Genomic DNA, 18,475 nt, shown 5'->3' with positions numbered 1-18,475 from the left:
TATGGTTACAAGTGGGGGTAGAAATGTTCAAATTCACCAAAATAGGGTTAGAATCATGTTAAAGGCGCTCTCTTCAACTGGCTCACTTTGACTACAGGCTTCTCTGAAATGAACCCTCAGAATTAGAGGCTCTAGAACATATTTGTATTATGAAAAACATTTGACCTGAGATTTTTGTTTTTAAGATCCATTTCTCAGATGTTTTAAATATGTTGCATCTAACATTCTTTGAAGGTGACTTGAAATATTGACATATTTCCTGTAAAATAAGGGGGAACATTAGAGATCTTATTCATGCTTGCCTAAATACCTCATGGAGTTTGCTATTCCAATTTAAGAACAAAAAGAGAGGAAGTGTGTTATAGCGGTTTGACCGTCGGTCTACAATTTTGGAGGCCAAGGATTAAATGCCCACTTAGCCAAGAAAATTCACTGGGTGACCTTAGGCAAGCCACACATTCTTCGTGTCAGAGGAAGGCAAAGACAACCTCCCTTTAAACAAATATTGCCCCCCCCCCCCCCAAAAAAAAAAAACAACCCTTAGGATCACAATTGCTCAGGAAAAAAAAAAACTTCAGGTCACACTAAAACAACAACAAAAGGATGGATTATCATTTTCTGGTTCCATTTTGATTTAATGAAGATGGGTTCTTACTTATACTACACAATTCTAGATTTCTGTTATTCATTGAGAAACAAAAGATTGTGCTTAGTCTCCTTTGGACCAGCTACACTGAAGTATGAAAAAAGCAAGACATTCTATTCAAAGCATTTCCTTAGACATGGCTTGCAGTTCTCCATTTCGGCCTCAGAGTGCCACTGTTGGCCAGCAAAGAGCTGCCATTTCAAGGATGTTGCATGCAGTGAAATTGCTTATTCACTGGGAAATAGCAGGATGCAGGGACTTGCAAACATTTATTTCTGAGAAAAGAATATACTATAATGTAAAGAACCAAAAATCGGTGACTTTATACTCACTTTATCAAAATTTCTGGATCCTTATGAAGAGTTGAAATTCTTCAGCTTATCTGATCATATCAAACAAGTATAAAGCAGATTTTCTCATTGAATGGAATGGAGACCAGGAACAAATACAGCAGCAGATCACTCCAAAGGCAAGTACTTCTTTTATTCTTCTTTTTGTTTTGCAAGACTAACTCAGAAGACATTCAGTATTCAATTCCTGAAGAATTGGAAAAGGGCTCCATTGTGGGAAATCTTGCCAAAGATCTGAGATTAAATACTGAAGAAATAGCAAGTAACAATCTACACATCCTTTCTATGAATGTAAAGCAATATTTCATTCTCAGTGCAGAAAATGGGAATCTTTATGTAAATGACAGGATTGATAGAGAAGAAATATGTGGGGAAAGTATATCTTGCACCATCAATTTTGAAGTAATGGCTGAAAATCCTATGAATATTTTTCATATAATTGTAGAGGTCCAAGATGTAAATGACAATGCACCATATTTTCTGAATGGTGATATCAAACTGGAGATCAGTGAATCAACTTTGCCTGGAGCCACATTTCTCCTTGAGCAAGCTGAGGATCCTGATATTGGGATGAATACATTACAAGACTACAACCTTAACACAAATCAATACTTTGTTCTGGACATGACAGAGAGACAGTCTGGGAAAAAATATGTGAAATTATTGCTGAATAAACAATTGGATCATGAGAGTGAAAGCAATTTCCACTTAATTCTTATTGCTTTGGATGGAGGGAAGCCTCCCAAAACAGGGACAGCAAAGATATGGATTACAGTCATTGATGCCAATGATAATCCACCAGTCTTTTCTCGACAGCTATACATGGTGAACTTGAAGGAGAATACACCACATGGATCCTTAGTGGTAGAGGTCAAGGCCACTGACAAAGATGCAGGTTCATACAGCCAAATCAGCTATAACTTCAGAAACATCCCTGAGCGTGCTCGCCAAAAATTCATCTTGGGTTCACATGATGGGAAAATAAAAATTAAGGAACCTCTGGACTTTGAGGAATCAGATAAATATCTACTAGCAGTAGAAGCAAGAGATGGTGGTGGATTAGCAGCTCACTCTAAAGTTGAAATAAAAGTATTAGATGAAAATGACAATGCCCCAGAAGTGATCCTTGCCTCCTTGACCAGCCCAATACCTGAGAATTCAACAGTAGGATCTCTGGTAGCGTTTATTAATGTAAATGATAGAGATTCTGGGGACAATGGGGAAATTACTTGCTATTTAAAAGACATTTTGCCATTCAAAGTTGTGTCAACATCCAATAACTATTACAAGCTTATTACAGATGGTTCATTGGACAGGGAAAGCACCCCAGAGTACAATATCACAATCACAGCAACAGACAAAGGCACACCCCCTCTTTCAACAGAGAAGATAATTTCCCTGAAGATTTCAGATATCAATGACAATTCTCCTGTCTTTGAGAAATCTTCTTACACTGTCTTTGTGCCAGAAAATAATCCTTCAGGCTCCTCCATTTTCCGGGTCCAAGCGTCAGATCCAGATCTGGAACGCAATGGCCAAATCACTTACTCCTTCCTCAGAAGCAGCATTCAGGAACTGCCTCTTTCATCCTATCTCTCCATTAATTCTCAAAGTGGAATCATCTATGCTCAGCGCTCCTTTGACTATGAACAGGGCAGAGAATTTCAAGTGGAAGTGAGGGCCCAAGATGGAGGCTCCCCTCCCCTCAGCAGCACTGCCACTGTGAAAGTCTTCATCCTGGACCAGAATGACAAAAGCCCTCAAATTCTTTATCCTTCTCATGGTCTGGAGGGCTCAGCCTTGTTTGAGATGGTGCCTCGCTCAGCCGAGGAGGGTTATCTGGTGACCAAAGTGGTGGCAGTGGATGCAGATTCTGGACACAATGCTTGGCTCTCCTACCATCTGGTCCAGGCCACCGAGCCAGGGCTCTTCACAATTGGGGTCCATAATGGTGAGATCAGGACAGCACGGATGTTTTTGGAAAGAGACGCTGCCAAGCAGAGACTGGTGATTTTAGTGAAGGATAATGGCCAGCCACCACTATCCAGTACTGTGAGTCTTAACCTGGTCTTTGCTGAGACCTTCCAAGAGGCCCTTCCAGAAATTAACAGCCAACCCAGGGACCCAGAGTATCAGTCTGACCTCCAGTTCTATTTGGTCCTTGCCTTGGCTTTGATTTCCTTTTTATTCCTTCTAACAGTGATTCTGGCCATTCTGACAAAACTTCGAAGATCTGGGAGTCCTAAATTTCTGGAGTGTTTTGGTCCTGTTCCTCATTCAAATAATGCTGTCATATTTCCACCAAACTATGAAGAAGGAACTTTGCCTTACTCTTATCAACTCTGTTTATCTTCTGAGTCCAGGATACAGGAATTTACCTTTCCTGCACCAAGTTTTCAAACTGCAGGGAATATTTCCCCTAATCAAAAAAATGATGTGCTTTTGACAGCTGATCAAGGAAATACTCTAATTACAGAGATGGATAAATGTGATGGGGTAAGTTATTGAATGGTACCTATTTTACAACCCGATTTTTTTATCAAATATTTTGTATTGTCAGTTATTCATAGGCTGATAGGCATATTCATTGCCTTACTAGCTGCCACATAGTCAATTCATTGATACCAATTATGAAGAATCTTTACCGTCTGAATTGTTTATTATTTTGTATGTAGAGGCTCAATTTAGAATAAATGGGAATGAGGGTTACATAGGCACACTTATCAGTGCTATGCGGGAAATGGTAAATTGGGATGAGACCAACTTATTATACTTCCTCCATTGCCCATATCTCTTGACCCTTGCCAGAGCCACAAAAAAGCAGTGTTAGAGTAGTTTTTAACAGTCTTGAGTCTTATTTCAAACAGTGCATTTACACTCTGACACTATTATTTTCTTTCAAATTGATTTGAGAGGATTCGTTTTGCTGGGTGGTTGATTAGATGGACAGGTCTGGAACTGGCATGAGGTAAGGAAGATGCTCACATTTACCATGGAACCTGACCTCAAAATGCTTTGCATATTTCCCCAATTTTCTGGATATATGCACATTAGTGCACCAAAAGTATACAGGTGGAAAAAAGGGAATGTGACAGCAGCAGAGGTAATCATTTACCCCTCTCAGGCAGTTGATTAGCTCCCTGCTTCCCAGCCATGCTGATGGGGCATTTTCCAGCAACCCCTGATCCTAATTCTTTCCTGTGCTTCAGCGGAGGCAGGTGTGTACAATCCACGCCATATTTTGCAGAGTCAGTTTTTCCCTGGATCTGGGATATACTTGGATCCAGTGAAGTGCATTATATGGCTTGCATCAGACTTTTGTGTGACTTTTTTCATGCACTGCTTTCCGTTTAATCCATGCTGCAACGCGCATTACCACTGTGTGTGTTTTGCCACTACTGCATCTTCGGGTATGCAGCGGCCAGTATACAATGGTCTAAGGACTCCTAATATGAGAGTGAAATTTGTAACATTTATTTATTTACTTACTTACTTACTTCTTTATGTGACATTCTTTCCACATACATTTTTATTTCTCTTTCTATATAATGAGGTAGGGCACCTGACAAAACCCCATAACAGTTAACAGGAAAGCTTGGAAAAGATCACAATGCTGGGGAAAATGAAAGGAAAAAGGAAGAGAGGCCGACCAAGGGCAAGATGGATGGACGGTATCCTTGAAGTGACTGGCTAAAATGTAGGATCAAAATGGCAACTGCATGGACCATAGAATGCAGGGGAGGTGAATCCCACAAGCTCCTGTCTCAGGGGTCCTGCCTCTCTCGATTTTTGGGACCAGTCACTAGCATATGCAGTCAGAGATGTATCAGAAAAGTCCTAACTGGAGGAGAAATGATAGTAACAAGCTTTTCTGAGGAAGGAAGAGGGTCCTTCCTTGTAATCAGCAAAAACGAGATTTTCTAACATCAGCAGCCACTTGAAAGAACCTGGCTTGTAGTATATTTCTTGTAAAAACTTACCAGTCCTGTTGATGTTTATTTGTTGCCCGTCTATTATTAGCAAAAAGGCACTGGTCCTCATTATTTTTTATTTTATTTTTTGCTTTTTGAAGCCCTTCGCATGCTCTTCTCCCTCCTGAACATACGGGCCATTTCCGGTTCTCTCCTACAAAAAGACATCTATGACTTCATCACATCGGAAAAATTCCACACCATAGAACACTTTACCAATACAGCCAGCACAGAGCCTGCTGGATATCATCATATGATGCACAGCTATTTCTGGTGGGGCTCTGTGCTGGCTGCATCGGCAAAATGCTCTACAGCGGTGAACTCTGAACACAGGAGACTACCTGTGCTCAGGTAGAAAATGCTGGGGACAGCACAGGAGCAAGCTGGAAAAGTAGGATTTCCAGCATGTGATGGGCAAGCATGTGATGTGGGCGATGCGGGTTACTGGGTGATGGATTCGCCCCACTACTCCATGATTTGCCCCGCTGCTCTATGGATTTCCCCACTGTCCCCCACATCAATGACTGTCATGTGATGAGGTCCCTAGAATGCTGCTTCTGCTTTCAGGACAACTCTGCTATTGTTTCTGACAAGCCAAATTTGGCCCTCTTCTTCAGACTAGCAATTTTGCTATCCTTGCACAGCACAAATACCTATTCACCTTGCTCCATTCCTTCTCTTCCCCGCTAATGCATAGGTTCACTTTAGTGTCACTGGAAATCAGAAAAGACTTGAAGGCACACATCAACATCATATAGAAAATACATACTCAAACTGAATTGTGTATTTCTCTGCTTGTGCCACGAGCTGCAACTGAGATGGAGTGGCAGGGGAAAACGTAATAGCATCATAATACAAGAGAAATCATACTAGATGTTGAAATAGAGAAATATATTGGAATGATATTGCAATTTTTGGTGGATGAATTATATTTCTTACTTATGTGACACTCCAGTCATTATTAGGTGTTAGCAAAGATCTGGTACAATGTGTAAAGAAATTATTTTATTGTGTCGACAACCCATCAGCAATTGGTATTTGGGAAAATGTTAATGCTGCACTTGAAAAGTGTTCAGAAGCTGCAGCTGGTGCAAAAAGTAACAGCCAGACTGGTGTCACGTGTGCATTTTAGAAGCCATATATTGCTGGTCTGGCAAAAACTACATTGGTTTCCAATTTGCTTTTGAGCTCAATTCAACATGATGGTCTTGATCTACTGACTTTGGGGCTAAAATAACTGAAAGACCGCCTCTTACCATAGAGCCTGCAGGTTCAAATCCCGGGAGCGGAGTGAGCGCCCGCTGTTAGCTCCAGCTTCTGCCAACCTAGCAGTTCAAAAACATGCCAATGTGAGTAGATCAATAGGTACCACTCCGGCGGGAAGGTAAAGGCGCTCCATGTAGTCATGCCGGCCACATGACCTTGGAGGTGTCTACGGACAACGTCAGCTCTTCGGCTTAGAAATGGAGATGAGCACCAACCCCCAGAGTCAGGCATGACTGGACTTAACGTCACAGGAAAACCTTTACCTTTACCTTCAGAGGAGGTACTTTTGCATGTCCCAGCCTCTTGTGAAGTTAAGTTGGTTGGCACACATAACATGTCTTTCTCTGTAGCAGTGCCTTGACTGTGGAACTCTCTACCCAAAAAAGTTAGATTGGTCTCTTCTCAGTGTTTGAAAGTGCTGATTGAACTGTTTCAAAACTATATTCTAGGAATCTTTTAGCCAACTTTTAAGAATTTTAAAAGACTACTTCAGTATATTTTAAAATGTTTAAATCTTTCTATTGTTTTAAATTGTTTTGATTTGTTCATTGTCTTGTGAGCTTGGAGGCAATACAGAAATGTGTTAAATAATAATAAACAACACATATATTCCTTAAAAAAAACAAAATGATTATCACCTGTAACTAACAATACTTCACAATCCAATAAATGAAATAGTGGAGAACCAGAAATCAAATGACAACAAGTTTGTTACATGTTACACTTTAATGTTGCATTAAAAACCAGACAAAACCATAAAGAAAATGATAAAGTTTGCCAAATACTTTACTGAAATCAAAGTACCAAAAAACAACTCCTGTACAAGTATAGTCTTCAAATGGTATTTGTTAATTTTCTAACATATAATATACAGCAATTACTGTACATCCACACTGTGTTTTGTTTGAAATTCAGAGAAAGCATTCCCTGCACTTCACTTTTTGGGCCTCACAGTGGCGATGTTGGCCAACCTTATTTTCCGTCTAGGATGGAAGTGCATTGGTGCTTTCTACAGTGAGGTTGTTTCATCAGTGCTGTATAGATAGGAGAAACAGAGAGACCGGCATTGCTGCTAAGAAAAAAGAAAACACATTTGCCTTGCAAAAATTAAAAAGAGCTTTTTCTTCTACGAAGATCTGGCTATCTCAAGAAGAAATTTTATTTTGATTTACTGGAAACAGGGAGGGGAAAGGATTTCTCAGAAAACCATATGGAGAGAAAGCACAGAAAAACTAGCAAGGCACTTTCAAGGCAAGTATTGCTTCTCTTCCTATTTTCATTCAATTGCTGGGGTGCTTCAGAGCAAATTCGTTATTCTGTCTCTGAGGAAATGCCAAAGGGCTCCCTCTTGGGGAATCTTGCCAAGGATTTGGGCCTAAATGTCAAAGAACTAGCAAAATATAATTTGCATGCTGCCTCAGTGGATGAAATTAAATATTTTATTATCAATGCAGAGAATGGAAACCTCTATATAAATGATAGAATAGACCGGGAAGAAATCTGTGGCAAAAAATCCCTTTGCTTTGTGAATTTTGAGGTGGTTACAGAAAATCCTCCAGACATTTTCCATGTAACAGTTGCAGTCCAGGACATTAATGATAATGCACCCCGGTTCCTCAGTGACAATATCAACTTGGAGATAATTGAATCTGCATTACCAGGCACACGATTTCTCCTTGGGAAAGCTGAAGATCCTGACATGGGGGTGAATTCTCTTCAGAGGTACCAACTCAGCTCAAATCCCTATTTTACCCTGGAAGTGAAAGAGAGTGAGGATGGAAATGTGTTTGCAGATTTAGTGTTACAGAAATCATTAGATCGGGAAAGTGAACAGACCATTCACTTAATTCTTGAAGCCATAGATGGAGGTGAACCCAGAAAAACTGGAACTGTACAGATATGGATTAATGTCACTGATGCCAACGACAACCCACCCACATTCAGTCAAGAAGTTTACAAGGTCAGTTTGAGGGAAAATGTACCTGTGGGGACACTTGTACTCCAGGTTGCAGCATCTGATAATGATGAAGGTACAAATGCTCGAATAACTTATCACTTCACCAACATGCACCAACAGCAAAAAAAATTTGAGGTGGATCCTTCTAATGGCAAAATCACACTTATGGATACACTGGATTTTGAAGAAGACAAAGAATATATTATGACAGTAGCAGCAAAAGATGGAGGAGGATTGGCTACACACTGTAAAGTACAAATTCAGATTGTTGATGAGAATGACAACCCACCAGAGGTAACCTTGGTTTCTTTGTTTAGCCCAGTTCCTGAGAACTCTGAGTCTGATATCTTAATAGCTCTAATCAAGGTGAATGACAAAGATCAAGATGACAATGGAAAAGTCACTTGCTATTTGGGAAATGATTTGCCTTTCAAGATTCGTCCTTCATCTAATAACTACTACAAGCTTCTGGCAGATCACCCTTTGGACAGAGAAACAGCTCCCGAGTATAATATTACAATCACAGCTACTGACAAAGGAAACCCTCCTCTTTCCTCTTACAAAATGATTATGCTGCAAATCTCTGATATCAACGACAATGCCCCTACTTTTGAAAAATCTTCTTATAGCATCTATGTGACAGAAAACAATCCATCTGGCACTTCCATTTTTACTATTAAAGCCTTTGATCCAGATGTGGGTTCAAATGCACGGATCACGTACTCTATCCTAAACAGCAATATCCAGAAACTTCCCATCTCTTCTTATATCTCCATAAACTCTGAGACTGGCACCATCTATGCCCAGCGATCCTTTGACTATGAAGAATTCAGAGAGTTCCAGCTTCAGGTGAAGGCCCAAGATGGAGGATCTCCCCCTCTTAGCAGCAATGCCACGCTCAGAGTGTTTATTTTGGACCAAAATGATAACACACCTCGTATCTTATACCCTTCCCCAGAAGCCAAGAGCTCTGTCTTATTTGAGATGGTGCCCCGTTCTGCTGAGGAAGATTATCTAGTCACCAAGGTGGTTGCAGTTGATGCTGATTCGGGACACAATGCCTGGCTCTCTTACCATCTAATCCAAGCTACAGAGCCGGGTCTCTTCACCATTGGATCTCATACCGGAGAGATCCGAACATCCAGGGCCTTTGTGGAGAGAGATTCTGTGAAACAGAGGCTGGTGGTTGTGGTGAAGGACAATGGACAGCCTCCTCTCTCAGCCACCGTCACCCTGAACCTGGTGTTTGCAGAGAACTTCCAGGAGGCCCTTCCAGAAATGAAAAACCAGACAAGAGACTTGGAGACTCAAGATGATCTCCAGTTCTACTTGGTCCTGGCCTTAGCTTTGATCTCATTCCTATTTCTCTTGGCAGTGATTTTGGCTATTACATTGAAGCTTCAGCGGTCAGGGAATCCCAAATTCCTGCAATGCTTTGGACCTGTTCCTCCTTCAAAGGCAAGTGCCATCTTCCCTCCTAATTTTGAAGATGGGACTTTGCCTTATTCCTACCAACTGTGCCTCTCCTCAGAGTCCAGGAGGAATGAGTTCACCTTCCTGGCACCTAAACTTCCCATTGTAGACAATCGTCTTAGTAGTGAGAAATCTGATGGACCATTTACAGGTGATGGAGGAAGTGATTCACATTCTGAAACAGAGAATACAGACAAGGTAAATTTTAATTGCAGAGTGCATAATTATTTTTTTCTACAATTCGTTTATTCTAAATTTGTTTTCCCACTTTATTTATATGTTTTTATTCTAAGATTGTAGCTAAAACTAAAATTTAAGTTTTACTTAGTATCTTTTGTCACATATTGAGAGTTTTCCTGCCTGTCTACCTTCAAATACATAGATTATCTAATAAACATTGTAATCTGTCCCGTTTCATTTTGTTGACCCCTGTGAACGGAATGTTTGTCTAGGTATCGGATCTGCAATTCTTTTTACGCTTTACAAGGCAGAGTATAAGCGATTAGAAACTATATCGCAAAATAGCAATATAAATACTAGTGAAATGTTTAAATAGGGGAGCATATGTCACAATACCTACTGACTTGCTATTTTAGTATTCAGCATACAGAAAATCTTTTGTCACAATCAATTTTCTGTATGTTGAATACTAAAATAGCAAGTCAGTAGATTTGCAAAACATATTTTCTTAGATATATGTTCCTATGTTACTAGGGCCCATGATAACAAATAACCTATCTTTCTTACGTATACAGTAGAGTCTCGCTTAGCCAACGTAAATGGGCCAGGAGAATGTTGGATAAGCGAATATGTTGGATAATAAGAAGAGATTAAGGAAAAGCCTATTAAACATTAAATTAGGTTATGATTTTATAAATTAAGCACCAAAACATCTTGTTATACAACAAATTTGACAGAAAAAGTAGTTCAATACACAGTAATGCTATGTAGTAATTACTGTATTTACGAATTTAGCACCAAAATATCATGATGTATTGAAAACATTGACTACAAAAATGCGTTGGATAATCCAGAACATTGGATAAGCGAGTGTTGGATAAGTGAGACTCTACTGTATTTGTAGTAAGAAATAATCAAGTGCATATATCCCTTTGCCAAAACTAATCTGAAGTCTTGCAATGTTCACAGATATTCCAGATGCTATGGACATAGCTCACAATTCAGAGAACAGTGGCAGGGATAGTAACATTTGGATTTTAAAAATGTAACATTGGAGAAAACTGTGCAGGTGGAAAATATGTTGTTAGGAAAAGAGGAAGGAAAGTAGATACATGCTTAATGTGTATAGCATTTTCAATAATATGGACTATATACGGATGAATTAACCCTCTTCCAAACAAACTGAATATGGATTCTGCCCAGAATGCTTGGTTGTCCTACAGCTAGCTAAGGCCACAGAGCTAGAATACTTCACTCTGGGACTTCACATTGGAATGATCAAGATAACCCGATTCATATTGGAGAAAGATACCCTCAAGCAAAGCTTTGTGGTTTTAATGAAGGATAATGGGCAGTCCTCGTTTTGCCTCCATCAATGTCACAATGGTACTGGTTTCTTTGAGCTGATAGCATTTCAGAGGTGTTGTCTTGGTAGCACCACTGTAAAACCTTAGTAGCAAGTCTTGCGTAGTAGGGTGTTCTGACTCTTGGCTGGAAATTTATGGCTGCTTCCATCACCATAAGCAACAATTGTAGCACTACTGAACTTTTTCAGAATATAGGTGGAAGAATGACAAGATAATGGACCTGAGGCATCTTGACTTCTTTATCTGTTATATAAATACATAGTCGTTGATATTGACATAGCAGTAATGGCAGTTGCGTATTTTCATTTTTCAAGAGAGGTAGCCTTTTCTTACTCTTCAAACAGAAACCACAAAAAAGATCCTGTTACATAGTAGAGACTGACAGTAGATTGTAATCCATGAAAGGGTATGTCATATTAAACTTTTAACTTGGTAAGCTGCAAAAAGAACTTTTGTTATATGTATTTTAAATTTTTCGAACACTCAATGCCCTATCCTTATGAGATCTAACAAGTTCACATGTACAATGAATTATAAGGACAAAGCCTTCCTAAACAGTTTTAAGAAAAATTGTGTTGGTCCAAGTAGATACTATTGTTCTATCCCTTTAGAAATCTTCAGTTCTTCTATCGCCACAACATGGCATCTTAGGTTTTTCTCCATTTCTTCATGGATACCAAGCTTACACCTTTGGTCAGTCATGTCTAGACCAGAATAGGGCTTCACATGATTACAGAAATACACACATACAAAGCTGTAGGGAAAAATCTTCACAAAGTATGCTATGCTGTCGTTTCTATGTGTACGTAGGTTTAGAAGATTTGTATAGTTTTTGTCAAATCATGATTTCTATCTGTTTTATTCTTAGTCGCATATTCAACTGGCTGATTATGCTTCATGACCAGTGGCATTTGACTCTTCCACTGCGTTAAATATCCCACATAACCAGTGTATATGCAAATCATAGTGTATATATTTTTCCTGACTTCATATCCACAGAATCTGCATCCAGGGATTTAACCAGCCAAGATTTGAAAATATTTGGTGGGAAATTCAAAATACAAATTTAATTTTTGCCACACGCTGAGAGCAATATGATGCGTTGGAATACTCTGCTGTAAATTTCTTCCGAATTCACAGCTCATTAGACTCTTTCTAGCACTCATTTGCGTTGTTCTTCATTTTTCATAATGGAGATACTATTTTACTATATCATTGTATATAAAAGAATTTCAGTGTCCATGGATTTTGATATCCACAGGGGGTTCTGGAACCAAACTTCAGATACCAAGGATACACTCTATCCTTCGTGAAAGATTAGATTAATACACCCATAAGTTAATAGAATTGAATTCTTTGGCCACTTCTATACATTCACTATATTTATATCATTTTTGTGTCAATTTATCTCTAACACCATCTTGAGGAATCTCAGAAACTGTCGTTTGACAAGCACATTGGTAGAGCTTCATTGGAAATTCTTTATCTGTTTGTCTCATGAACTGCAGAACAGGAGAAGCAATGCAGCCTATGAGATAAATAGAGAACATAAAAGGAAGCATTATCTCCCACTTCTCCTGTGGTCCCCTTTCCCTTAATTTGCACAGAATTATCCCATGTGCCCGTTTCATTCGTCTTCTCTTTCTTGCATTTACCCAAGGCAAAATGTTGATCTAGAATCAGTTTATTAAAATACATGTGGAGAAAACGGTTGCATACAATGCAACCTATGTAACCTTGTTGGACGTGGGGGGATATAGGCATAATCTGAAGAAACTGTACTGCAACTCAGGATTCTCTTTGGTCATCAAAAGATTTCTAAATACTTAACTAATGTTTTTGTTCTATCTGCAGATAGTTATGGCATGCCACAGATTGGCAACAATAGTTACACTTTCAGCAGTTGTCAGAAATGGGGATGTGATTATTTTTATGTTAGAAACGTGGCTGTGTATTTTTCAGTTTCATGACAAAAATGGTGGGGAAGAATTTGATTTTAGTAAAGTAAATAACATTTCACCATGATACTCTGGATAGCACATTCCTCTTTGACATATATACAGGCCATCTAGTTTGGAGTGAGATATGTGTGAGTGTGCGTATCATTTCTGATTTAATATACATCTCTTCTTTAAAGCTATTTGACTCTTTAGTTGTCATATATATTTAGGAACAAATATTTACATGAAAACACATCTATTGTATCCTTGTGAATTTTGGCTATGCCATAAAACATGGATTTCAAATCAGACCACCCCAAGAATACTGATCAAAATAGGGGGAAATATGCGTATCCATGTATATGTGATGTAGTAACCAATGAATAAACTGATGGACAGAACCTTGATTTCTTTTGCAAAGATAATTTTATTCCATGGTAGTCCAGAGCTTTCCAAACATTTCATGTTTGCAGCAGACATTTTATACCTGCATCATTTCACAACACAGTGATTCAGTTTTACTAGCAAACCGGAAATTAAACCAACTTCTTATATGAGATACAGACATACATAAATTGTAAAGATGAAGTGTATGGGGGCACAACATATCTCATGAAAACCTTTCATTTACATTTTTAAAATATATATGATATATTGCTTATGTCACATAGATTCACAGGTTTCTTGTTATGTTCATGCAACAGGCCTATACATACCAGTCAATACACTAATGCGTTGCGATACACAGTTTGGAAAGCTCTGCTTAAAGTCTAACAAATATATTCTACCTTGAACTTCCTAGAAAGCTGATCCTATACTAATGTTTTCTATCCTTTAAGTGCTTTGTTGGTTTTGCTGAAATACAGCTACCTCTCTGGAATTTAGAATACTATGTACAGTCCTGGTCTCCCCATCCCAAAAAAGAGTTGAAAATGGTGCAGAAGATAGTAACAAGAAGGATTACTTTGCTGAAGTGGATTCCTAATGAAGAAATCCAAAACATGTGTAACATCTAATGGTACCAGTTAGTCAGTCAGTTTTCCTGACACTTAGGCCCCATCTACATGGCAGTTTGAACTGCATTATATGGTCAGTGTAGACTTACATACTGCAGACTGAACTGAAATGAACTGGAATATATGAACCGACACCGCCATGTAAACCAGTTCAATCTGCATTATAATGGCAATGTAGATGGGGTCCTATCACATGTGGAACTATTAAGAAACTATTTCTCAGTTGAATGAGCTGGGACTGGCAACCCTACAAAGGAACAAAGATAGTTTTAGAATTAGATCTCAATATGGACATGGGCTATAATCCCAAGTAAATATTTGCATTTCTGATAAACTTAGCAATATTTTTGGAAGTGTATTTTTTTTAACAGCACTTTTATCCCGCCCTTCTCACCCAATAGGGGACTCAGGGTGGCTTACAATAAAAACACACATATAAAAATAATACAGAACATTCAATCAATTAAAATTAAATACAATAAACATTCATAAAAATATACATATAAATATACAATTGGCGTGTATATACAAGTGTTGTAGATAGCCGTCTTAATGGATCAATTTACTAATCAAGCTTGGTTAGTAGGATTACCAGAATGGACCTCAGCCTCAGAACATGCATTGAGCTAATGTATATGCGTTTTAGCAGCAGACAAAGCACCTGCTGAGGATATTATTCCATTGGGGGTCTTCAGGAACAATTTTGAATGGTGGGCTCCTTTGCTGGCAAAACTATTTTTTATATAAACTTGCCAGGCATTATTCTTGAGTGGTGGAAGTGGATCATAATTTTCCCAATTTATAACAAAGACGATAATCCCACAGAATTTTCAACAAATTAGTCAATTGGATAGTAGACTAATTCTAAGATTTACAACTTCTTCCTTCTCCAGAAGCTGATGACATGGGTGGATGAATATAATATTTTCATAATGTTTCCAAACTTTGCCAATGTCTGTTTTGGATGGTAAATATTAAATCATTCAGAGAAATTTAAGGCTCTGCATTTGTGACATGAAAGAAGTAGAAAATATTTCACTCCATTTGATTTACTGCCAGCTTTATCAAAAGCCCAGTATGAGATTCCTGGGACTGGTTTTTGGCTTCCGTACAGAGCAAGAGGTAATATGTGAAACCATACTTACTATTGTTAGACTATGGTTGCACATAAAACAATGTTATCTACTGGTTGCTAATACTATTTGTGCTAGTTATTTGGAATATATTGCTATAGAACATTCCAGGAGTCTGTTTTGTATGGGGATGGGTGTGTAAAAGTGAGCAACATATACTTTTATTAGATTTATTATTTCGTTTAGTCAAATAAGTATAAAGAAAAATGGGAAATGTTACAAAGTTGTGCATGATGTAGAGAAAAGTGCCAGAATTCTTTCCTGCTTTTCCCATAATATCAAAATTAAAATGTTTGGTAGTAGGTTCACAATAAACAGGAAAAAATACTTCCTCACCAAATGCATAATTGATGACATTCACACTTCATATGTGGACCATATTCCTCATACCGTACTTGAGACTCTTCTAGAAACATCTTTTTGACTTGACAAGTGCATACTTGAATTATTCCAGCCTAGTTTTTCTTATGTTTCCCAATTTCTATATGATGCTGGAGAAATTCAGGAGCTAGAAATCAGAAATTAATTGCCATGCATTCTTGAAAATATAGAGAAACAATTCAGCTTCAGACACAGAGGAAAATTTGAATGATGGCAGTCAAGATCTTTATATAAACCAGAAGCAATTGTACAGTGTTTGTAAAAAAAAGATACAAATATGGATGAATTCTTCCTCCACCCCTGAAAAAAACCGCCTTTCTCAAATAATACACTGAGTTACTCCTATATACTATGGAAACACATTAGATCATACCCAGGTTATCTTTCTGCTCTAAGCAGAAAATATTTTTCTTGCAATTCTCTGTCTGAGCCTCAAAGTGCCGCTATTGACCAACATGACATCTGAAAGAGGCTAGAGTTGCAGAGATGGCTCCTAAAATGCCATAGCTCTACTAGTGCTGCATAAGCAACAGAAAAAAGAGCACAGAGAGAGCTGTTTGCAGACAGCTGGAAAACTATTTCAGGTTCTACATCTTAAGGAAAAGGACACTTTATTCTTCATCATTGGCATTTTTTCATCTGCATGAAACATTGATCTGTCACTAAAAACCTAAAGAAAAGAAAAGGAGTATAATTTTGAGGGAGCCGGATGAATAGCAGGCACGATGACAGGACTATCAAAAGGCAAGTACTGCTTCTCTTTCTATTGTCTTTCTCCTGCTGGGCTACTTCAGAGCAAGTTAATTACTCCATCCCCGAGGAGATGGCAAAGGGTTCCATTGTAGGGAATCTTGCTAAGGATTTGCGACTCAATGCCAGAGAACTAGCAAAACATAACATGCATGCTATCTCTGTGGCTAAAATGCAGTATTTTAGTATCAATGCAGAAAATGGAAATCTCTATCTGAAAGAAAGGATAGATCGAGAAGCAATATGTGGTAAAACTCCACACTGTCTTCTGGATTTTGAAGTTGTGGTTGAAAATCCTTTTAATGTTTTTCATATAACGATAACAATCCAAGATATTAATGATAATGCACCATATTTTTTAAATGAAAATATCAAATTAGAAATCATAGAAAACACTTTGCCTGGAACTCGATTTCTTCTTGGGAAAGCTGAAGATCCTGACATTGGGACAAACTCTCTTCAGAATTACCAACTCAACTCCAATCAGAACTTTGCTTTGGAAATCAGAGAGAGAAAAGATGGAAACAAATATGCAGAATTGGCTCTCCTGAAACCGATTGATCGGGAAAGTGAACAAACTATTCATTTAATCCTAACAGCGGTGGATGGGGGTGAACCTAGAAAATCTGGGACTGCCCAAGTATGGATTAATATCACTGATGCCAATGATAATGCACCCATTTTTACCCAAGAAGTTTATAAGATCAAATTGCGTGAAAATGTACCTGTTGAGTCCCTTGTGCTCCAGATAACAGCATCTGATAAAGATGAGGGTATAAATGCTGAAATCAGATACCATTTCAGTAACATAGCAGAAAGTATCAATTCGAAATTCTATTTGAATCCAGTTAATGGGACAATCACTCTAACTAATCCATTGGACTTTGAAGAAACTGAAGAGTATACAGTATTGGTAGCAGCAAGAGATGGTGGTGGTTTAGAGACCCACTGCAACATTGAAATCAAGGTTCTCGATGAAAATGACAATGCCCCACAGGTGACACTTTTTTCTTTGTTCAGCCCAGTCTCTGAAGATTCTCTACCTGGGACCTTAATTGCTCTAATCAATGTGAATGATAAGGATGCTGGCGAAAATGGGAACGTGCTTTGCTATTTACCAAATGATTTACCCTTTAAAATTCTTCTAACATCTAATAATTACTACAGACTGCTTACAGACAGTCCACTGGACAGAGAAAGGGCTCCTGAATATAACATTACAATCACAGCTACTGACAAAGGGATCCCTCCTCTTTCCACACACAAAATTATCTCTCTACAGATCTCTGATACGAATGATAATGCCCCTGGTTTTGAAAAATCATTGTACAGCATCTATGTGACAGAAAACAACCCATCTGGTGCCTCCATTTTTACTGTTAAAGCTTCTGATCCAGATGTAGGCCTAAACTCACAGGTCACATATTCCATTTTCAACAGCAACATTCAAGACCTCCCTATCTCCTCCTATATCTCCATTAACTCTGAGACCGGCACTGTCTATGCCCAAAGATCCTTTGATTATGAAGAATTTAGAGAGTTCCAGCTCCAGGTGAAGGCCCAAGATGGAGGATCACCCCCTCTCAGCAGCAATGCCACACTCAGAGTATTTATTTTGGACCAAAATGATAACACGCCTCGGATCCTATCCCCTTCACCAGAATCCAAGGGATCCACCTTGTTTGAGATGGTGCCTCGTTCTGCTGAGGAAGATTATCTAGTCACCAAAGTAGTGGCAGTGGATGCTGATTCAGGGCACAATGCCTGGCTCTCCTACCATCTGGTACAAGCCACAGAGCCAGGCCTCTTCTCCATTGAATCTCATACTGGGGAGATCAGGACAGCCAGAGCCTTTATGGAGAGAGATGCTGTGAAACAGAAGATAGTGGTTGTGGTGAAGGACAATGGGCAGTCTCCTCTCTCAGCCACCATCACCCTGAACCTGGTGTTTGCAGAGAATTTCCAGGAGGCCCTTCCAGAAATGAAAAACCAGGCAAGAGACTCAGAGACTCAAGATGATCTCCAGTTCTATCTGGTGGTGGCAT

At 38.8% G+C, this 18,475-nt stretch overlaps 1 protein-coding gene across 30 annotated transcripts in view; it reads left to right on the top strand.

The window, feature by feature from the left end:
• Positions 1–18,475, top strand: part of LOC100562425 (protocadherin gamma-B4) — a 378,208-nt gene that overhangs the window by 235,406 nt on the left and 124,327 nt on the right. The window contains exon 1 of one of the 30 annotated variants that reach the window (XM_062979483.1): positions 718–3,492. The exons of 28 other annotated variants lie outside the window; for them this stretch is intronic. In XM_062979483.1, the coding sequence (XP_062835553.1) occupies positions 1,075–3,492 (2,418 nt within the window). In that variant the 5' untranslated portion in view covers positions 718–1,074. Of the gene's footprint in view, positions 1–717; positions 3,493–6,436; positions 9,862–18,475 lie in introns of those variants that run through there. One more of the 30 variants, XM_062979487.1, reaches the window with a different exon arrangement.

The sequence above is a fragment of the Anolis carolinensis genome, chromosome 4 (genome assembly GCF_035594765.1).
Source record: "Anolis carolinensis isolate JA03-04 chromosome 4, rAnoCar3.1.pri, whole genome shotgun sequence".
In the NCBI taxonomy this organism is placed as follows: domain Eukaryota; kingdom Metazoa; phylum Chordata; class Lepidosauria; order Squamata; family Dactyloidae; genus Anolis; species Anolis carolinensis.
This window is presented reverse-complemented; position numbering and strand designations above follow the sequence as displayed.